At 40.2% G+C, this 23628-nt stretch overlaps 1 protein-coding gene across 1 annotated transcript in view; it reads right to left on the reverse strand.

Moving 5' to 3' along the window:
* Positions 1 to 865: 865 nt before the first annotated feature.
* TRUB1 (TruB pseudouridine synthase family member 1) overlaps positions 866 to 23628 on the reverse strand; it is a 29840-nt gene continuing 7077 nt past the window's right edge. The window contains exons 4-8 of the mRNA XM_052677256.1: positions 13177 to 13258; positions 8261 to 8333; positions 6905 to 7044; positions 5783 to 5839; positions 866 to 4470 (exon numbers count right to left, since the gene is read on the reverse strand). Of these exons, the coding sequence (XP_052533216.1) occupies positions 4256 to 4470; positions 5783 to 5839; positions 6905 to 7044; positions 8261 to 8333; positions 13177 to 13258 (567 nt within the window). The 3' untranslated portion in view covers positions 866 to 4255. The remainder of the gene's footprint in view (positions 4471 to 5782; positions 5840 to 6904; positions 7045 to 8260; positions 8334 to 13176; positions 13259 to 23628) is intronic.

The raw sequence follows: 23628 nt of genomic DNA on the forward strand, positions 1-23628 counted from the left end.
AAGCAGCAGATGAATTAATGGGATGCAAATAGGAAAGCCAGGCACAGAGCTGTAACCTAAGACAAACAAATCTGGTAAGAAGGCTATTTTGTAAGCTGCAGAGACGTGTGTGTTTGTGCTACCAATTCTATTGCCTCATTTCTACTCCCACTCTCAGTTACTAATGTCTTCTGGAACAAGCCACACATGCCCTTTTCTAGCATCACTGCACTGTTTTACAGCTCACAACACAGAAAGCAAAGCAATGTGGAAAAGTTAGGGAGAGGATGCTGATTTGCTTTGACCCCACTTCTTCCAGGCTTTCCTCTGGCATCCTATGCGAACAGATTATCTGAGACATTGCAGTGTCCCCAGTACATCCTCAAAAAGAGGACTGGAAAAAATAAGGCCTCCTTCATGCAGTGCAGCTCTGTTTTCAGAAAGCATTTATTGTCCCAAGCACTGAAACCACTCGCTGCCAATTACCACCATCTTGCTGTGCCTGCTGGACACCTGTGGCTGATCTCAGAGACAGTAAGAAAAGATGGGCAATCTCACTGCTCTGAATGAGGGCATAAGCATTCAGGCCATAACCCTGCTTGTCTGATGTGCTCTTAAGCACTGGTGATTTCCTTAACTAGGTCCCACAAAGAAATTAGAAACAATGTCTGATGGTTAATAGGGACAGCAACTTTGCCCACAGATTGGCTGAATCCATTCAGAGCCCACACAACATCCCTCCCGTGGTGTCACACTCCCACACAGACATGCACCTTCGTTTTTTTTCCCCTTGTGCTTTTTAATAAAAGAAGTACTGTTGCCAGCCAATTCCTTGACTCTGCCAAGCAACCCAAGAATGATCCCAGCCATTAAGTTCTTAGAGCCATTTACGATCACAATAGCAACTGGACCATTTACTACACCAAAAATAAAACCAAAAAATTCTAAGGTATTTCAAAATCTGGTGAGCCATTCAAAGTTGTTTGACTTTATTTTCTTCTAATAAACATATAAATCACAAGCAGTTCTGCAGGGCAAGATGCTAAATGTTAGTTATTGATGAAGGCGCTCCTAGAATATTTCACTAATGGCTCTGGCTTGATGAATACATGTAAAAAGAAAGATCTTATCGATTTTACTTAAAAACATTTTAGAAGTGCTCAGCAGGCTGGCAGCAGAAAAATAATATGAAGCACACAGAAAAACTAGCATTTAAAGCAGGAAGAAAGAGACCCAGCCCAGCAGGGACATTAGGAGGAGATAAATGACAAAGCCATTGTCAGTATCATTGAAGCAGCACCAGCACTGGCAGCAGAGACAAGGCCAGACTAAAGGAGCATAATGCCACGGATTAAAGATCACGAATCCAAACTCAAGAGGGAAAACATTTATGTCAAAATGAGGATATATATATATATATATACATATATATATATATATATTTATTTTTTTTTTTTGAAACAGGATTTTCTCCATGAACAATGCTCATTAAAATGACACAAATCCTCAAGTCTGCATCACTGAAGTACTTCAGTAGTAAATCACAGAGACGTGGATATTTTATGGCCAGAACAGCATATGATTCCTAACTAACCTTTGTACATGAAGTACTCTCAGCTGGGCATTTGGTACTAAACCAACTTTTCCTACAGAAAAACCTGTATCTGCACTTTTCCTCTCACTTTAAATAGCCCTTAATCGAACTTCAGACATAAGGATCGTCAGTAAACAAGATCCATGACTTCCTTCTGGGAAAGCTCAAGTCTTCAGTTCCTAAGGCTGATATCTCAGGGACGTGCATCTTAATAAGGAGTTAAAATGGGAGAATATTTCCCTAGGTTCCCATGGGAACACAACACTTTCAGATCTGGAAAGTTTCAAGATATGGGGTTATACACTCATTAAAACACATCTTTAAAAAAAAAGCTATTTGTTTAATTTTCAGTGGCCTCCTGGCTGCTATTCATTGGGCCTAATCACTTGAAAGTCACTAAAGGATAGAGTTACTCAGGAAAGAGCACACTTGTGAGGTTGAGGACCCAGGAAAGATAATAGGAAAAATCTCAACTGTTTAGGGCCAGAACAGGCGTGATACTCACCTGTGGTCACAAAATAAGCTGTTACTACATTACTTGCTCATTGTTTTATGCCACTGTCTAAAGACAGCTATCTTACATCTGACGTCACACTGCATGCTATCTGGCCAACCAAGCATAACCTCTAGTCAAGCTGTAAGTGAAATAGCTTCCATAGCATAACAGAATTCACCTGGAAACAAACTGTTTATTAATTCGATACAAAACTCTAAGCACTTGTTTCTTGAAAACAATTTTTCTTCTCTGTTTCTACCCAAAGTACCAAAAAGAATCCCTAGAAGAAACACCCAGAATCGCCCTGCTGTCTTAGTACAACTCTTCTTCCATTTCTTATACACAGATTTTTTTTTTAATAACAGTTACTTCACCTGCATTCTACATTAAGCATGGTGCTGCTTTGGTGCTCTAATATTGTGATGTGCGTGCAGCATTTGCAAAGCTTCCCTTAAGTTCTTTATAAGAATACATAAAAGAAAACAGTTTACTGAGCAACAGAAGATAAGCTCTATCCTCCTCCAAAAACAATCAAAAGAGGGCTTCATTAATCTTGCAGAGACTTGAGTTCCTTATTTTATAGCAAGCAAATAAAAACTACAGTTGTCTCGAAAGCTATCTTGCAATAAAAACTTCAGGATATTTACTTCTTTTCTGAAGTTGAAAGCAAAGTTTGAACTTCATTTCACATAACACCAGTACAAAGAGAAAGCTGCACTATGTAAGGTGCAGAGATAGAAAATCCACACACTGTATTCTACAACTGGGACTAAAATGTCATTTCTTTCATACAAGGGAGGTAATTAGCTATTGAGACAACTTACCACAGAAAGCAGCAAGGTGAGTAACAGAGTCATTAAATCAAAGTTTCACATCTGTGAAAGATACACCCACAAGATCTAACCTGTGTTGCCTTCCCATCATTCAGTCACTACAGTAAGAGAACCAAGTAGCTGTATTCCAGAACCAAAAACCGACATTGATAGTGTAGGAGTTTTGCAAAGCCTCAGCGGACCACCTGGCCAGCAAACAGCATGGAACTGCAGCCACTCCACTCCTCGTTTGGCAATTCGGATATTCACATGTCACAATGAACAAAAGGAATAGTTTTAACAAGAGGAAAGTAGATGTGCTAATAGATTGCTGAATGGGGACGAATATGAAAGTCCTGTTTGGACAGTCTGGTACACAGTCAGAAAGAATCCATGTGCTTTTCAGCACCAGCAGCCCTGACTCTTTGTCATTCTGCAAACCTCTAGAGAAGCAGTGCTGAGAAATTATCATTGCAGTCAAATTCTGTTGAATATGCGAACTGCTGAACAGGCACTCAGTGCCCCAGCAAACTAAAATGGTTTCAGCAAAGACTCTCCATGTTGGACCCTGCTGCTGCCCACACGGCTTTGAGTTCCACTGCAGAATTCAACTCCCAAAGCTCTATAAAAGGCAAAGCAGTTGACTAGACTTGAAATGACAGATCACCAACAGATACCATTAGGATGTCACACCAGAATAGGATATGTACACCTGTAATGATGAATGCACCTTCCAGAGCACTAGTTACATAACAATTACCTTTACAGACCCTTTGAATTTATAAACTATTCACTTACAATGCCTTTTCAGACCTCACACAAGCATTTAGGTTTAATGCATTCTGGATAACATTTGACTGAAAGAACAATCTGCATAGCAAAAACTACAGTAAAGTGGGCATTTTCCAAAATGGATTTCAAGAAAAAAAATTGCCACTCTGTATTCATATAGCCTTGCAGCTATGAAAGTCCTGTCACTATGGCACTTCAGTGTTTGGAAGCATCTGTCAAGGAAAAAAAGGATTTTTCTCTGGAACACATTCAGTAAATCCTAAGGTTTGTAATTTTTTATTGAAAAATTAGTAACAACAGCTGTAGGGCAGCCTATCAGTTCTTTAAAAGTTTATGCAGACTTGAAGTCAGCGGCAGAACAATTTACAGTATGTAATGAGAGAAATAAACAGATCATGGAGCAGCAGGCACTGGATGCTTTCAGTGCATCTTCTAGCTCCAGAAAACAAAAGAACCATTTGTCTTGGACTGCATTTTGTCACCCTCCCAACACAGACCTGTAAATTTATACAAGAGGCAAGACAATCCCAATCCAATCTAAAAACGTCTCAATCATTCAGTCTTTTTCGTTGACCCAACTTATCACTTATCTTCACGGCTCACAGCAGTTTCTCCAGGAAGCTCTGTCTTAAATTTTTTATGAGATTGCTCTCCTGGGAAAAGAGACATGCAATGCTCTAAGGATCGTGCAATTTCATCAATTGTCCATCTGTCTTCATGAAGCGCGTGCTCCTCCAGCGTAAAGGGTCCATGTTTGGTTCGGGTCAGTTCCTGTATACTGGCACAGGTTGAAAGTTCTACAGTACAGGAGAAACAAGAATTTACAAGAAATGCACGGTCAAATTAACTCACTTATTTTGCTATACGTAGCCTGCATTGCTCTGCTTACTTTGAAATGAACATTCATCGCTCATTTACATCTTCGTAAGTCTGAGGAATTCCTTTGATTTCAGTAGACCTTCAGTGCAGTAAGAGTTCAAAATCTGACAAAGTTGTCAGGAAGTTTTCCAGATTTAAATCAGAAAGAAAAATAATGACAAAATAAATGCAGAGGACCATGTGCTGATCTTCCTTGTACTTAGAGGCCTTCGCATTTTTGCCTTCAAGAAGAATTCTGGGATTCTTATCCCTGTGATGCTCTCCAACATAATATAAACTAAGATATGGAAACATTTGAAATTTAAACAGATCTTCTGATGGGTTAAATACACATAGGACATAATTACATAAAGAGGAGTAACCAAAGATAAGAGCAACTGGAGCTGACTCCTCAGTATAAAGGTGTACTAAAATATTCCTGACCACCCTGTCAGAGGGCAGCAGGATTTTTCCTGCATTTCATAGTTTGAAAAAGAGCCAGCCGGGAAGAGATTTTTACCTTGGTGTGTTTTTTAAGTGACTAAACTCAATCCACTGTACACAGGAGGCTACAGCAGGAGAATCTTTGACTTGCCTAAGCACGAGCAGCAACACTGAAATTCACAGGATACTCTCACATCGCTTGTTTTTTTGGTCTGCAAATGTATCACTTAATAAAAAAAATACTCAAATAGACTATCTGTTCTCCATCACACAGCTTGATAAATATAGGATGCAAGACAAATAATCCTGTGGGAAAGCAACATCATTCGCAGTAGAAGGGAAGGAAAAAGAAAATACTGGAGAAATAATCACAAGTGAAGAAGACTTTCCAGCAGACAGGGCTTATTATGTGCATGGTAATGTTCTGTGCAATCTGTTTTCAAAATGTGATGAATAATGTTTAAAAAGGCAGAATCTTTCTTCTGCTTCTTCTCACCCTTAATCTGAGTTAGCTTTAACATATGGAGGAGAGGGGAAAAAAAAATTCCCACCTTGCCTTGCATTTTCTTTCTCAGTGCTATTCCTCACTCCATTTTTATCCCCACAGCCCCCAGAGCTCTTGAGCAATTATTTAGGCTTCATTCCTTCATGCTCCTAATGAACATACTCTAGTACTTAAAAGCAAGTGATAGCAACACTTTGTTGCTAAGTTTGGTGGCTGGACACCAAAAAAAAATGGCAAGAGTTTTCTATAAGCAGACAGGTTACTTCTGAAAGCCATCACTTTCTTTATCTCCTCATACCCACCTTTGCCAATGTCACTGACCAGGCTCCTGACATAAAAGCCGCCGCCACATTCAACATCTGGAACATTAATGGTGACATGGTAAATTGCCAGCAGAATGTGAAATCCGCTTCACATAGAGACCGTGCTCCCAAACAAATGTAAAAATGCACTGAGCAAACAACCCAGTGATAAAATATTTATAGGATGCAACATCAATTATTCATCCTGTAACATATGTGCGGGTGAGATTGCTAAGCCAGACAGGAGGGAAGGCAACTACAATGGCAACTGAACTAACTCGCTAGAAATTAAGTACTTGCTATGGTATGTTAAAAATGCTTCAGTTCTATTCATTTCTAAGGTTTCAGAAGGTCATTTCATATTTCTAATAATGAAACCAAGTTATTTCAGGAATAACCTAAAATAGCTATCAATGCTTTTAAGATACTGCACTTGGGCAGCTCCAATGAAAGCTGCTGACATTTCAAAATTCCCCTTTAACTTCCCCTGCTGCTAGTGATCAGCATCTGGTCACCCAAACAGAAAGTAAGGCCTGAAGTAACACAGCACTGAGATCTGTCACTCGTATCAGCTCACCATATACAATCTGGTCCAATTGTGGGTCAACCAGGTAGTACCTCAATGCAAACGATTATCCAGACCTCAGAGTAGCATAAAACATTTACAACAGGATCTTTGATTTATTAATGTGCTTCCTAATGTATGACAGAAGAAAGGGTAAGATCCCGCCAATGCAAACTAGAAAAAGCCCTGACAGTAGTTGATACTGGACTGTCAATTGCTCTGGGCATCAAGGCAAAAGAATGGATCAGGTGAAGTAAGCAGACCTGAGAAAGGAGGAGTGAGCTGGAGGTTGCAAAATCATGGACAGATGCAAATAATCTGCTGACCAGCCTCTCAGAATTTTCCCTCACAGAAAGATTACAAATAATCAGCTTAACTTAAAACCAAAATATGGTGCTTTTACTGCAAAGTGAAAGTCTTTGCACACAGGCTCACACCAAAATAAGTAGATGAGGGAAACGAAACCCATTTCAATATCTCACTGCCATTCTGAGCGTAAATAAGCACTAACAAACAAGCTGGTAGCATCACCCTATGTAATAATCTTTGGTTTTTACCCAGTGTGAACAGTGGTGGCTGGAACTGTTGGAGAGACAGGCTGTACACTCTTACTGGCCGAGCAGGCTTTGCTTCTACTGCTTCTCCTCTCTTCATTAGAGTTGATAGCCTTTCTCCACCCTTCTTCAAGGCAGAATAGCTGATCAAATGGAGCACGAAAAACATATCACCCGGTTATAAAAGAACAAGCTTCCCCTCCTGTTAATATTGTACCACAACAGCATACACTCACTCTTCTAATCCTTTCTACACAGAAACATAAAACCTAGCAAGTACTTCTGAAATCTCTTGGACACAAAATAATCCCATTCACCAGTGGTTAGGTACCCTGGAAAACAAGAGATAGCCCTCAAATTACCTCTTGTTGCTTAGATTTGAGTGTTTCATCACTCAGCTTACAGTTTATGCAAGCAAAGAGTTGCTGTAAGAAATACAATGCTTGCAGCTGCCTCTAGCATTTCGTCACTCAGAAGTCTACAGGACATGCTGCTTCAGTGCTGTGTTAGGGTGAGCACTGGGTATTGCTCAGGCAACACCTGTAATTCTGCCTTTCAACTTTACTCAGACTAGGGTCTTCCCTGAACAGCATCTGTCAGGTTATGTAGCCTTGTTTCAGGGTGTTTAGGACAAAAGCTTAATCCACTAATTTCACTCATAATGTTAAATTTTATCTAAAGCTCCCACTTTGGCCCTGACAGAAAGACAGCTAAAACAACAATCAAAAATGATCTTGCTCAAATTACTGGAAGGTAATTTGAAAAGGTCACACAAACAGAACACCTACTGAATTACTGACCTTACAAGGCTCACAGTGGAGCCACAGTAACCAAGCCAATGCAAATGCAGAGGAAAGCACATTAGTTTAAATCACCATGAAAGCCATCTGTCACAAGCTAAGCACTTGCATACTGCCAGTTACCATGGCTCACCTGACTAGACGAAAACTGTAAAGCTAAGGAAGTTTAAATCACTAACAATTTATTCCTACTGTAAGTATTCAGAAAAGTAATTTGAAGACATTTAAAGAACTTCCAAGCTGATGTTAGTAAGCCTCTCCCTACTCTGTAGCTGAAATTAAATTCTTGAGGCTTTCTCTTCTAAATGGAAGACAGGACAGAATCCCCCCTAGTCCTGTAAGACCTGCTTAAGACTGCTACTCTACTTTAATCAACAAAACAGACTCCAGGTTGTCATTTGAGATGGATGTTCAAAGCAGCATGACCCGCAGTTGCAAATGTTAAACTTGTAAGTCTACAATGTCTCTACTTTCTTACCAGAACATCTCTACTTCTGCCATAACCAAGTCCTGTTGGCAAGTCCCAACAGCTGAGAGTTCAGAATGTTGTGGAACTTACAGTGGAGGAACCTGCATTATGTCCCCTGTGAACTTCTGCAGCACATTCTCAAGATCTCTTTTTGTTACTTGGTCTGTCAAAAGAAAAAAAAAGTGTTAAGAATGGTTATTCACATTGCACTAATGGCACCAATCTTGTCTGAATTTAGATTGGATGAACAATGCCAAAGAAAGATAAACAGAATGTAAGTAGGAGTGTGAATTAGTACGACAAGATGGAACAAACAGTCCAGGCTGATTAAGACAGTCTGGACACATTCAGAAGGGCAGAAATCTCTACATACATAGTTCTGCTATGCAATTTCTCTCTATCAGGACTAACAACTAATTTTTCTTGGGAACTACACAAAAATTACAAATCTTGTGCTATTCTAACCCTTGCTAAAGTTCTGAGAAGAATAAAATGCTCATCTGGCCTTGGCAACTTCTCTTAAAGAGTGCCTAAGCACAAGGAAAAAATACAACAGGTTACTGGAGAACAAAAGCATTGCACTTTTTTTTCCCCAGCAAAGCAAAAGATTTCACCTGGAACAATACATTAAATTCCTCTATCAAACATCTAACTCGTAGATGCTCACAAAGGTATTGTCACATACAATTAAGTCAGCTGCACTGAAGATATCCTGTAAGAGAAAGCAAGGACTTTTAGAAATTTGCTCTCTCAGTGGTACACATACACACCTGCCCCACCTTTATGGGAAGGCTACAATTGAAGTAAAGTAGCTGGTTGCATCAGTCCTCTGAAACGCTATTCAGTAGAGATGACATCAACCCCTAATTTGTTTAGAAAGTATTTGTACTTTTGTACATTGCTTTTGGACATGAGATCTGTAATAAAAATGCACTTCAGTAAATATTTTGTCCTCTGCCTCATAAGTTATATTTTATTAGTATCACCCTAAGCCAACAGCACCCTATCATATAAATGAAATTAACTTGCTCTGGAGGAGAGCTGCACTTGCAGCCCTTACAAAACTGATGCCCTTCATGTTGAAAATGAGAAGGAAGAGGTTTCTTTCCCACAAATTTTTGAAGATGGCAATGCAGCACCTCCTTTCCACAATGCACATTTTGCAGCCTTGGGAGCACCTGCTGTCCCTAAGCAGCATCACCGTCTCCAGAAGGGTTTTTAACAGTAAGTCTGCAAGGCACACAGGTCAGCCAGGGATGCTGAGAGAGAACAACGCACAACGGAACGTGGAGCAGAAATGACAGAATTGCTTGCACATTAAGTCTGGATCTTCTTCTGAAGGGCCTCTTACACCATCAGTTCAATCTGATTGCATTACTGAAGTTTAGCAATGTATCACAACAAAGACACAGAGAAAAGTTAGCTTGACTCAACTTGATGCATGTCATCCTGTCAGCCTTCTTGCAAACTCCACACTGTTTTAGGCTAGACTTTAATGTCTAAGGAAAAAGAAATCCCCATGTGAGGAATGACGTATAAAGCCACTTACAAAGCTGTGCAAACTAAATATTTATAGATGAGCTTGTTGAGATATAGAATAAGTCACGTTTGTTTTCTGTAATACATCATGGCTCAAGGTGGTCAGAATTCAACTCTGAAAACGTTTTATTTTTTCTACTCCAGCATGCCTTGCCTTTGTGCTAAGGGCTGTGCTGGATTCTTGCTCTTCCCTACAGCAAGTTGGTATAGTTTTTACCCAGCAATCTGACACCAATGAATACCCCATTAATCCAGATCCAAACAAACAGTTGCACTGTGTCTAAACTGGTATAAATTGTGCGTTTACAGGCATCAGTCTGGACTCATGGCTAAGGAGAGCACAGAAATACACTGCAAACCAGTTCCTTTACTGTCTTCCAACTCCCACTCTCCTTGAATCCACCATACAGGTAGGAGGGAATTCACTCCTGCTCAGCAGAAATATCTCCCTTCCGGCCCTGTGCCCCCAGCTCTCCCTTCCCTAGCCTCAGGCTTGAGTTTAGCAGGTTAACAGCTCCTCTCTGCAGCAAGTTCAGAGCAACATTGACTCAGCCCTCTGTTACGCATGGAATATAAGCACATCCATAAAGAATGAATAGTTTCCACAGTTCCTAAGGTTTCTCTCCTGTGTGACTTCCCTTCTCCACTCTCTGAGAGCAAGGGGTAGAGAGGTTTCTCCAGTACTTACCTGGCACAGATCCCAATCATTCCTGCTACCAAGAATAAGCTCATCCTCCCCACTACCCTGATTGCAAATGCCAAATATCCTTATCTGCCACATCCCAGAACACAAGATTTGCTGGAAGCTGGATTGAAGTAGCAGCAATCTGCCCTTCCAGAGGAGGTTAAGGGACTGCTGCCCTGATTCAGGACTAAGTTTGTCCCACAGGACAACTGCACCCCATCCCCAAGAGTAATGACAGCCCTAGCTTCAAACAAAACAACTACAGATGCTCTGTGTGAGCACTATTTGAAACACATTTAATTCATCCCTATTTTCTAAATTTCTTCCTAAATCTCTCACACCAACAGTGGGGCTACATGTGTCTGCACCAACTGTTTCTTCCACTGGAACATCCCCTGTGATTCTACCAGCACCCAAAACTCCTCCAATATCCTAAAAACATCCAGAATGCTTTGGCTCCTAAAATGAAAATTTTCAAGAACAGTGCTTTTGAGTGCTGATGACTGCAGAAATATTTTCCTGTTGTAAACACACAGAAAGCTGTAGAAGTTACCAAACCAAGAGGTGACACAGCCTCAAGAAGCCCCCACTGCAGGGCGATCTCGCCCTGTGCTTGCTAACAAACCCTACTGAAGAAGAACACAAGGCCAGAAGAATTAGCCACAACCATCCAAGGAAACTACAGCATCTGGCCTCAGTTCAATCTGGCAGCAACTAATTGCAAACAGTCAAGCAAAATGCTGAAAAGACAGCATTTTAAAGTTTGGGTAGCATAACCAGCAGAAACGTGGAGAAAACCCTGAGGAGTTCTGTTCCCCAAATTTGGATATAGTCTGTGAGCAGCTGGGAGGAAGCAAGTTTCAGAATGAACATTCCTGTTTGTAGTTACAGAAAGGCTACAAACGCTAGAGTTCCTCGGAAAGTATCAGAGAAACACTGAACCCTTTGCTGCTTCCAAAGTCAGCAACTGAGCCTGGGAGCAGCATGAAGCCTTAAGTAAATCTCATGTGATAATACAAGTTCTCTCTCTGCTAAAAAGGCAAACAAAAACTATCAGAAGTCCAGGAGAGATTAAGCCCAAGCAGTTCTCTCCTACACATTCTTCACTGTGATCAACTTAGCACACAACAGTTAGCTATCCAAAGCACTGCCTAGAATCACCTTGAGGACTCTAATCTGACACTTAATCATGGGAGGCAACTTTCTTCAGGCACTTTATTCTTTGGGTCCAGTGGAGTCATTCCAGAGGAGGTAGACACATCCTGCAGGCTGTTTTACTGCCCTCTCCTGCTCCAGGTCCCAGCCCCGCATTCTGTTGGCACTGCAGAGTCTGCATTCCCTAGCAGATGCTCAGCATCTCCCAAGATCCATCTAGATGTCAAGAAATGCTGAAAATTGTCTCAAATGTCTTTTGTGTATGCTCCTGGAGTAGCAATTAAGATCAGGGGTGAGTGAGTCACCCAGAAAGCCAAGCTGCTTTGAGAAAGCACTGGAGAAATACCTGCTTTATTTGAAGGTAAGGAAGGAAGGAAAGATAAAATACATAGGTAGCACGGAGAAAAAGGAGTATGCATGTTCTTTAATCCTTCTTCAGGAAGAATTGGAATCTAATTTGAATGAGGAATGCAACAGACCAATTTCATAAGCATTCCGTCCTGCAAAAGCCATGTCCCCCACCCAGTACTGAATTGCCCAGCCAGTGCCAATACTTTTATGAAAGCGCATTTTGAGCTTCTCTGTGGGATTGATAGCATTTTATTTTTTTTAATTGACAATGGGGGCTTCATCCACTTGAAAAGTTAATCCACAGTTTCTTTGCGAGCATTCTACAATGAATACTCATTGCAGCAGAGCTACAGCATCCCACTTTGAGTTAGAAAATACCAGGGAAGCATTTACCAGTCATCACCAAATGTTGGCAATTAGAAATTCTCAATACCAAGCTGGCATTCAGTTCTTTAGAAGCTCAGAAAGAAATTCAGTCCTGAGACAAAAGCAAATGATTCAACATCTCTAAATAGCACTGCCTAGCAAATAATGCAATTTGGATTGATTCATGGGGTTTAAGTTGGACAACAAAATCATGCTTGTATGCATTGTGTAAAAAGAAGGACAATAGAAGAAAGGATATAGGGGTTGAGGAATGGAAAACAAGCCCCCTTTTTCATCATGTTTATGTATTCCTTATGTATTCTATTCCTCAACCCTTAAACCCTTGCTCTGTAGGTCAGAAAATCTCATATATTAAAGTTGCTAGGACACAGACTGCAAGCAAGGGCAAGATTTGGTAGGTAAACATATGTAGAGGGAAGCTTATGCCATCCTGCCATCCTCACTTTATGTCACAAAGTCTGTAGTTAAACAGCCATCCTGGAGGGAAGATGTGGGTACTTTATTCATCTACTGGCTGTGAAGGGCGTTACTAAAAGAGGACTCACGAGACTACATGCTGAAAGAGGAAAGTTTTACTGGACACAGCATGCCATTTGTCAGCCTTCTCAAGATTTAAAATGATACAGTCCTGCTCAATTCTATTTTCTCCCTCTTAATCTATTGCCTGTACTGTTTTCTTTCCCCTCAACAGAAATGAACACACACTGGACATAATTGCATGAAGCTGGACTAAATTAGATGAGCACTGAAGTTGAAGATGAAATAATTCTAGTTTGATTTCACATTTAAATTTAATTCACAGAGCCCCAAACATCTCTTCCACTTTTCTATGACATAGTCCGCTTATGCCTTCAAATAACATCAAGCATATCAATTTGTTTGTCATTACCATAAGGCTTTTCTTCAGTTACTTTTCCTGTAGCATCTAATGTATCAGTAGCTCTGCCCAGTAGTCCAATGGCAGTGTACTTCTGGGAAAGAAAAAAAAAAACAATCAGATTTTCAACTTCTTCTTTGGTGGTTTGGTTTTTTTTTTTTCTTTTTTTCTTTTTTTTAAATGCCTGCAAAACAGTAAATACTTCAGATGAGGCCAGGAAGAATTATATCTTTGGGTAACCAAAAGTAAAGATAAGAGGGAACTCAAAAGAAATTAAACACTGCATTACGTAGGCCTATGACTTCAGTTTTAGAAAGCCAAGGAAGAAGCAAGTGATCTGATTTCTTCCTATGAATACATCATAGAGAAAGTTACAGCATGCTAAAATCCAAAGTCTCTGTAAGGTATCCTATGTCACTATTTAAGCAAGCCAAGAAGAGTACCTTTCACGCACAATTCTTCTGTTCTTTCACAATCTTGTTTGTTTCTATGGTACACAGAGAATTTTTCTACTAAAAGCAAAACAACACCACTTCCAAGGTTCCAAGACACAGCATTACAACAGTTCAGCTGAAGATGTAGTGATACACAATAGCCTAAAGCTAGAGGAGCTGTGAACACCTGAACACGGTAAGGACATCGTGCCTAGCACACGGCGACTGAGGCCACTGATAGGCATCTGTTTGTCATTGCTTCACACAATATTGCAATTTCAGGGATTTTTCTTAAGCCTAAATCTTTATCTTGAATGTGTATTTGTAACTTGCAAGCATTCAAACCTGTTCCCACGCCAGCAGCTCCAGTCCTCATTGCCACATTTTCCCCATAAGTACTGCCAGGCAGAACCTGAAGAAGCTGGCAGAAGAGCCAGCTGCCCCCTGGCTTTCACAGGGCAGCTGAGCCACAAAGACTCACTCGCCCTATATCAAGCATTTCCATGGTCCAGGGGAAAATAAATAAATAAACAAATCAAGGTGTTCCACCAGCCTAACTCCCAGGAAGGCTTCTAATAACTTACCACAGCTGAGCTAGTAACAATTTGAGCTAAGTCACAAAAAAGACACCTTCCAGAACCTGGTTGACCAAATTCTACTGGAATACATCCAGACAGGTAGAAGCACTAACATACCACAATCGGATGCAATTCACCCTTTTAAGTATCCTTGCAAAGAACCAACAAGTTCAAGTAGTAACAGTGATTCATATTCCTACACACCTACAGAATGGGACTACTAAGACACGTCGTGATTTTGTTCTGTGTGACAACCTGCCACTTGAATGTATTTCTTTAAGCGACTGCCAGTAAATGGAAGCAGCAGAAATAGACGAGAGGCAGCGGACTGCAAACTTCACCATAAAAATAGCTGTAGCCTTAACATGGTAAGCAAAGTACACTTTTTTCTAAACACTAAGATGCCCAAATCACCAGAAAATTGCAAAATCAGGCATTCAGATATCTACCTGCAATTTGTCATGTTTACTTCTGGAAAGTATGGAAAAGAAAAAGTGGATGAAGGCTCGAAGGCCACTCCACAATAAACAACTTAACAGTACATCATCTGCTTTTAGGACCATAAAACTGCTTGCACTCTGAGACATTTAATGATCTAGTTCTTAACTTTAATAGCACAGTTAGAAAGAGACACCATTCAGCAGTTATTTCTAGAGGTTAATAAAAAATGTGAGAGGATCTTAACAATTATAGCACAATGAATGATCTGAGCAGTTCGGGGAAACTTAAAATCTGAAAACTTCATACCTCTTCTGATTAAACATCTCCAAATGGAAGCACTGATACTACTTCATTTTGAATGCACTTTTTCTTCCCAATTCTGTTTTAGGTCAGGCTGTCTGTTTTAATAATAAGCTTCACTTGACCTCCATGTAGCGGGCAGATAATACAGTATGTCTATATGAGAACACAAACAGTATGAACCATACAACCCAAAGCTCAACACTTGACTTGCCCTTTGGTTTCTGCAAAAAAAAGACAGAAAGCCATCCTTAAATGCCATCCAACAAAAAAAAAAAAAAAAAAAGAAACCTTAAAATTAGTTACAGATTGCCATTTCTTAGAGCAGCCTTCAAAGAGTTACAAAACACTCAAGTCAAAAATACAATAATCCACTAAGAATGGTAGAACAGGTCAGGAAATTAAGAATTAGAGATGGTTTGCATATCAGTCTCTGGAGTGTCCTTGGACATCTACAATTATACATCATAATTCTTACTGACCACTTAATAGGGTTTACTTCCCCTTTGTTAGTATCCAGGACCCAGACATTGTAGAAGGTAAGATGAGAGTCCACATTTAATCCATCATTCCTCTTATTTTGTATCTAAGTTCAGCATTCATTCTCCTTAGCCTCTAACTTGCACAGCCCCACAACTGCCCAATGGATTGAGCCACCCAGTAAGCGTTTGGTGACCTTTCCTCACTTGTGTTGACAGTCATTTATTTCTTCCAGATTTATAAAACATATCCAGTGAAATTCCTCCTGTACTCTCAAGTTATAAATCCCCACAGGAACACAACTGGCAACGGCTCACAACCACACTGACTTCAGCCCACTCAACCTGAAACAAAAAAACCAAGGTAGTAGATCTTGCAATTAGTGGAAAAGCCTCACAGATCCAGACTGCTACAGGAAACAACCCAGCCTCTGCAGCCACCAGAGCTCACTGCCAATGGATAGCCCCTATGTTTCTTCCCCTTGCTTATCTCAAGAGATCAAGACTGAAATCGTTTAAAGATCAAAACCAGCACCTCAGCTTCCCCTATAGGAAGCTACAGTACGCAAGCACGGCACATTAAAAGCTAAGATGAAGTGTTCCCACTCATATCCTGTATGCACTGTAGCATCATGCATTAATTTCAACTTCTAATGGTGTGCTCAGCTGTCCCCAAAGCCTCCCAACTGTTAGAACAATTCAGCCCTGAGGAGGTAAGACCTTCATACAGCATCATGCATTAGGGAATGGCTACAGATCTCTGCTGTCTATAAACCATTTTTGTTGATGTTATGGCAGCTGAAACAAGGGGCAAAGCGATCAGAAGCCTTCAACTATAAGGAACTCTTTATTCACATTAGTGAGAGACAATCTTAAGATGCTACAAAATGGCAAACACTGCCCTCGATGATGTAGCATGAAGAGTGTCCAGCAGACTGGGGGATACATATACAAATACATGGTGCATGCAACCCCAAGATGAGAAAGATGAGGATTGTGCTTTGGAAGCCACATGGCTGTTGCCACACCTGTGAGCAGAAGGACATGGCCAAAAACCAGTGCCTGAGAAAACAGGGTGACAGGAACCTTGAAGAAAGAAATGACAAATCCTCTACTAAACCTGAAAGATCACATGCAGAGAAGTTTCGTTTCAGCCACAACCAGTCGCTATCAGAATTCTCACAATCAATAAATACAATAACATCTTGCTAACAGAAGAGCTATCATTTGGCTTTTTGATTCCAAATCCAATTTAAGACAAATCCTGATAGTAGCCTGGAGAAGGAAAGTATGAACACAGCGAGAGAAAGGACAGGGCTTTACCAGTATGCACATTTAACCGAGAGAGGAACAAGAGGAGGAAAAGCCCTCTCCTGTTCAAGGGTTTCTGCAGCCACACAGCCCTGAAGGCCCTGGGCTGAGTGCCCGGCACGTCTGCCCCACTTATCGGCATGAATGCCAGACAGACATGGAACGGAACTTCTCCATTTTAATTGTTAATATATCAAAGAGCTTTTTTTTTTTTTTTTTTTTTTTTTTTTTCAAATTTTGGGAAAGAAGCCAGACAGTTGAAATCTTAAACTAAAACAAGTTTAAAAGCTTTTCTTCAACAGCAATGCTTTGGAGGAACAAGGCAGAAACACGGTTATGAAATAAGGTCACCAGTAGCTGTCAAGAAGATTTTAAGATGGCTCCCAATGCAGGAACTTCCCAGCAAGGCAAACTCCTGCAAAAGGCAGTTCAAAAGAGTTCATCCAAGGATGACCCATTTTCTAATCACAGCAACAACTGAACACAGAAGTGTAAAAGGAAAATAAATAAAGGCTCCGGCCCACGTGCAAGAGACTGGAAGCCAAGAAAGAGCGGCTAGAGCTGCTAGAAACAGAAAGTCAATTTATGCAAAGTGATGTCTGTGTGTGGCTGTCGTTGAAGGAACAACAACAAAAAAAAAAAAAAAAAAAAAAAAAAGCAACACAACAACAACAGTAAACCCAAGTGCTCCAGGGAACATGAATGAGACCAGGCAAGCACTGATTGCAAGTAGAGATTCAGTGTCTGCTCCATCCAACCTACAGGCCTGGTGCAAGCAGTGAACTGAGAGGCTTTCAACTCTCAGTTTTAATCAGACATCCAGTTTGTGTGGCATAATTTCTAAAGCACAACTACTGTGCTCTGAATTTAATAGTAGCATAATTTGTATTTGCTCTTCGTATAACATTTGAAGCTACCAATGGTTTCCAGTATGCTAACGCTCACCACAACAGAGTACATGAGATAGACAAATGCTGAAAGAAAAGAGGGTTGCCATAGTTTCAGTTATTTTCCAAAACAAAGCACTCTCACTAAGTAGATTTCAATATATTAAAAACAAAGAGCCCTAATCTCTTAAAAGCAGGTTGCACAGACGCAAAATTAAGGCTGCGGGATTAGGGAGGAGTTCGATATTTTAAGACAAAGCAAGTTCAAAATTAACGAACGCTAAACATGTCCTCTTCATATCCACAAACATAACAACTATTCCACCATCCATTTTCCTCCTAAAAAAAAAGCTGACTTTGTGCTAAGCCTGCACTAAATTTTATTTACTGCCAGAAGCTGTAATTGTACTGTCATTGCTGAAGAACTATCTGATCTTTACTCTCGGACTAACAGGATTTTCTGACCTCTTATGTCAGCTTATTTAAAGAGTTCAAGCGCACGGGGTGATGGGATTTTCAAAGTGAAGGAGCAGATCCACCAGTAGGAGGGGACCCAGAGGAGATGCTTTACCTGGAATTGAGAGAAGACAAAGTGGTAACTGAAGAGGCCAGCAAGTTTAAGTTCTGGTGTTAAAAGGAAGGGAAGAAAGTAGTGGGAGAAAAAACAACCAAACCCCAAACAATCTCAACAGCAACAGAAATGCTTGTTCTCCCTCAATAACACTGGTCCCCCTAGGCAACATCATGGCCATGTGTCATTCATGGACACAACACAGGCTCTATCTTTTCTATCCAAGAATTGTAGGCTCGCATGCAGTAGTGGCTGCACAGAAACCACAGTCTATTTATTCAAACCTTCCTGACACTTGATGTCTGGAGGAACCGATCACACTCACCAAAATATCTCAGGCTGGCTCTTAAATTCTCTTTTCAGCTTCAGTACCTGTTCTTTACTCATTTCCTCATTCTGCCGTCTAGCACCTATGCTGCAGAGCATACAAAATAAACCCAGACAGCCTTCAGCTCCCAGCTGAGAAACAGTTTTAAGCAAATTCATAATTCTTTGCCCAGAAATAAGACAGTATCTCCAGAGGGGCTAAAACTTCACACACATAAAATTCACAGATAAAATTGAAAGCAGGAAAGCCTCCGGAATCCAAAGATGCTGCTAAAGTTAAGATGCTGCAAGTTCTAAAAGGCAAAGCTACGAGCATCTCTAAGTCACCTGAAGGGAGCACTACAGATAACAATGCAGAACAGCTGTTTAAACCTTTTAATGTATTTTCTTTCTCCTTTGATTTTTAGTAAGAGAAAAGGCCTTGCCATGTTGTGGCCTTGGGTTTGTTTTTTTACAGGGTTTTTTTTTTTTTTTTAATTTAATGAGTGAATGTGAGGAAGACCTGTATGTGCAGCACAGACACACACAATTATAGAAAGGTCAAGATAGAAAGGGCAGCACTGACCTTGCAAGTAAAAAAATAGAAAAAATCACACTATAGCATGCTCTTAGAACACTCAGCATTTTTGGTGGAAAGAGCTCCTGCAGCACAATAGGTGCAGTCTATTCAATATTTCCAACAGTTTTTAAAACGTGTGAATATTAATAGAGCATGGTGCTGAGCTATTAATAGCTTGGGCCTCTGGGGTTAACATAAAAGAGACTTGAGCAATACACAGCATGTTAAGCCAGCTTACTAATGGTGCCGCAGGAAAGCTTCTGTCTCTACCATCTAACAGCTTCCTTCTCTACAACTGTGTTTTGGGGATACTGGGCAGGTAAGGAAAGTGCAGGTATTCATATCAGCTTCTTGTTATTATTTGTTAGGAAAAATAGACCTCATGGTTGAAATAACAGATAATTGAAGACGCTACAAATGCGTATTTGGTAAGAATGCTTTCCCCAGGTACCGCTTCAGCCCTTCCCAATTTCTGTAACCCCCACTGCGTGGGCTTAGCATTGCTCCATGCATCTTGTTTTGCACAGACACCACTTCAAGTTTTGATAACGCCTTCTGCACATTCTCAAAACACATCAAAAACAACATAACTCATGCAGCCTCCTTAGCTTTCTTTTTATGCATCTTCCTGGTACCAAAATAAGAAGGAACACTGTGCTTCCGTGAACTAACATTGATCTTCAGTTAATATCTTGGGACAATCAGTAACATACAATTAACACACACAGAACTGAAAAACATGCTGAGTGTACATTAGTGACCCAGACATTTCTGGAAAGAGGGCATGGAATTATAACAGCAAGCTCTTGTTCAGCAAAGATTCTCAGGTGTCAGTAGTGGTTCAAACAAAAAGCAAACAATCTCACAGCAGCATTTGGATACAGCTGTAATAGGCTACAGACATAAACAGGACAAGTTTTAGGTGAAAGTCATTACCTCTACAACTAAGACCTCCTTTTGTATTTGCACAATACTGTAAGAAATATCAGGTAACAGAAAAGGCAAGACTCCTCTGCCCTGTTATCTGCATTTCAGGAATGCAATGTACATTACTGAACACACAAAAGACAATACCTAAATGGATGAAATTAAGCAACCACCACATGTCAGGATGAATCACCCAGTCTACAAAGGCTGAAACGCATCCATCTGCCTGTGGGTTAACGCTGCTCGTAAAACAATCATTCCTTCTCTGATCTGCCAGTCCTCTTACTCAAGGGAAACCCATAAAACACCTTTCAAAACAAGTCTGGGAACTAAAATTCATAACTCCACTGGGCTCAGAGAGAAGTTGGGCTCAATAGAGATGTCGGATTTATGGCACAATGTAACGCTACCTCACACTAACCCCCTCACATTCCACAATGTATAATACACCAGGCGCTCTCCTTCCCCTAGGAGATAACCTTATCTCTCTTTCTTCTCCTACCCTCCTTGTAAGGAAATAATTTCTTTGGGCTTGAACACAGGCAAAGTACTGCTGTTTTATGTCATTGCAATCCATTTTGCTTAAGTGAGCAGGCTACATATAGCACTCTTTTTTGCTCCTTCTTCCATCTCAGTGCAAACAGATTCAGTCAGACCCTTACTTGGGTGGTGGGATAACAAACAAGGAGCTGTGAGAATAAAAGTGTGTATGCCATAAAGTGAAAAAACGAGGTGTTGATGAAAAATTTCCTTGTGAAAGTGCTGGAGAGCAATCTGATCAGTATTACTTGGATTCCTTATGACAAATATAAACCACTGGATACGGAAGCAGTGCAGCTTGGAAGCAGAACACCCCCAAAAACCATGTGAAGAACCGTCCAGCAAGCAATAGCAATGCCCTGGCCTTGTGACTGGAAGCCTGGCTCATGCGGTTGTGAACAAGAACCTTGCTGCCCATGCGGGAGAATTCTTACTCCATTTTATTAAAGCAGGTCATAAAACATAGCCCATCTGCACAGAACACCCTTGGGTCCTACCTGCCAGATCTGCCTGCCCAACCAGAACTGCTGGTGTACCACAGGCACAAGCATTAATGCATTTTCTTTCAGAAGTGGTCTAAAATACACCTACCTCTCCAAACAGAGCTGAAATTACATTTAATTTTAAAATCCATGTCTTCTGTTTCAGACCTGAGAAAGTGCTTGCACGTTCAAATGCCGAGCTGTCTCTACTATATCAACAGATCTAATAAAAAAAAAAGCATTACCACTACCCACAAACCTTGCCCTTCTGAGAGAATGTTAAAAGTATCAGAATACGAAAAAGAAAACAGAACAACATTCACTATGCACTGTATGAATAAGTAGCTTTGATCTTAACAGCTCCAAAAGAAACCTAGCTGAAGCAAAGAGCTCTGCTGGTGAGGCAGGAGAGAATTTTATATTTAAAATAACAGCACACACAACCAAGAGGATCCTTCAAAAGGAAAGTCAACTCTATTTTCTTGCACTCGTAATTCATGAACACGAACTGGAGAACAAACTGCTTTAGAAATACATTTTAAAACAGCAGGGGAAAAAAAAGCCTCTTTAAAAAGAAAAACAGGGTTGCCTAAGATTTAGCACTTATACCATCACGTTGCACATCTGTGTGCGAAAACACACAAATGTTGGCAGAAGAATCCCAAGTTCTTATAAATCTCAGGAAAATAGGCAGACAGAGGGGAAAAAATTAGAGCTTCAAATAAGAAAGAGGCCCCAGAGGGAGCCCCCCTGTATTCCTGGATACCAAAGTGTCCACATGGGGCTTTGGTGTCTAATGAGCTATAAGCAAATGAAGTCACAACAAAGGGCTTCATTAATTCTGTTCCTTATAAGGACTAGTAGATGTTCTTTTCAATGCATTATTAATTGATTGAACTCATTACCTAAAGATGGTGGTGAAGTACTTAAATAAATTCAATGGAAACAGCCAACAGCCTTTATGCTTGAGAAGTTAAGGGATACAAATTAAAGCCTAATCTTTTAGGACAGTAAGACATTCACAGGAAGGAAAATGAGGCAACCTTTTTCATAGACACTGTATTTTGTAGCACCTGGTCTCAATCCTCTAGAGAAACAATTCTGCAATACAGAAATTCTAAGCCACAAATTGCACTGCAAGAAGCAACTTACAGTTCTCTGAACAACCTGATCAAGCTGTAGATGCCCCCATTCTTTGCAGGGGGAGTTGGCCTGGGTGACCTTTAAAGGTTCCTTCCAACTCCAACAATCCTATGATTCTATGCTTCCAAAATTCTCATACATGATGTGCAACCAATTCCTACACAAATAAGCCCTATTTCATAGGATAGAAGTGAAAATGACAAGTATGAAGACCTGTTCAATGAACTAGTACTCACTTCCCATTCAGGATTCATAGAAGCTAATTTTTTTCCAATTACAGTAAATCTAGGTTGTCACATATCAGTGATTTATTCTTATTCTGTTCATATTCTTTCTCTAGTCCTTGCAATGATTTGCAGATTGCATTTTACTCTATCCAGAGTTTTTTTAATTCCTATTTATTTAGGATAGTGTACCATTCTGTAATACCTTGAACTTTTGACATTACATTTTCTATTTTAAGTAGTTCCTGCCCAAACTTGTGCAAACACCAAAACCCCTTCACGTCACTGAGCTCTTGGGGTTTCGGACCATGACATTATCATGCACCCTCAGATGAAAACAAAGCACATATGCCTTCTGCTCATTAAGAAGCAATGATTTCAAACACAGTTAGATGGATGGCCAAGCCCTTTCCTCATTCACACCTGTAAGATGCAAATAAAATGCTTAGGGCGAGCCCAGATGCTACCTCACTGAAAAATATACAAAATAAACATAGTATTAAAGCCCAAATTTTAATTATCCTGTTTTATCCCACCTAAAAATAAATACTGTATGTGTTGGAAGACATCTCCAAATAGGAAGCGTTAGAACAGAGAAGGATCACACTGCTTATTGCCAGTCCTTTATTTTTCTCTTCTGCTGAGACCCCAGTTATTTCTTCTCTCTGTACCTACATTCCAACACATTCAAGGAGATAAAAGGTTTTAAAATGTAAGTACTACTTGGGAAATTGTGCTATTAGCTAGCATTCTTGACTCCATTTGTCCATCCCAAAAAGTCACTTCTATATTTTGTTTGAGACAGACCAGTCACCCACAAGACTGAAATAATTTACTGTAATAGAAATTGGCCCACTCCCATTATACTCATTTTCCTGCTAAAACGAGGAATAGTTCCTCATTCTACTCTCTTCATTTTGCAAACACAAAAAAACACCCAAAACAATGCAATGAGAAAAGTTCTGGCAAGTCCAATGCCAAAACGTGAGATGGAAGAGCAATTCTCTATGGAATTGGTATTAAATGCTCAGTATTTATGTTTCTCCAAGAGGATTCATCTTTTCCCTCTCACTTGAGTCACTTGAAAAGAATAAAGCAAACAAACAAAAACGAAGCCAGCTTGCATATATTTTTAATTCAGAATAGAGAGTAAGAACTCAATGAGATCTGGAACATTAAGTAGGTATTGCCTTTGGCTACGCATTTTTATTTGTTTTGAATTAATTCATAAGGAGGTCAAACCAACAGAGCACCAGTTGAG

Source organism: Tympanuchus pallidicinctus, unplaced genomic scaffold (assembly GCF_026119805.1).
Source record: "Tympanuchus pallidicinctus isolate F22 unplaced genomic scaffold, pur_lepc_1.0 scaffold16, whole genome shotgun sequence".
NCBI classification, from domain to species: domain Eukaryota; kingdom Metazoa; phylum Chordata; class Aves; order Galliformes; family Phasianidae; genus Tympanuchus; species Tympanuchus pallidicinctus.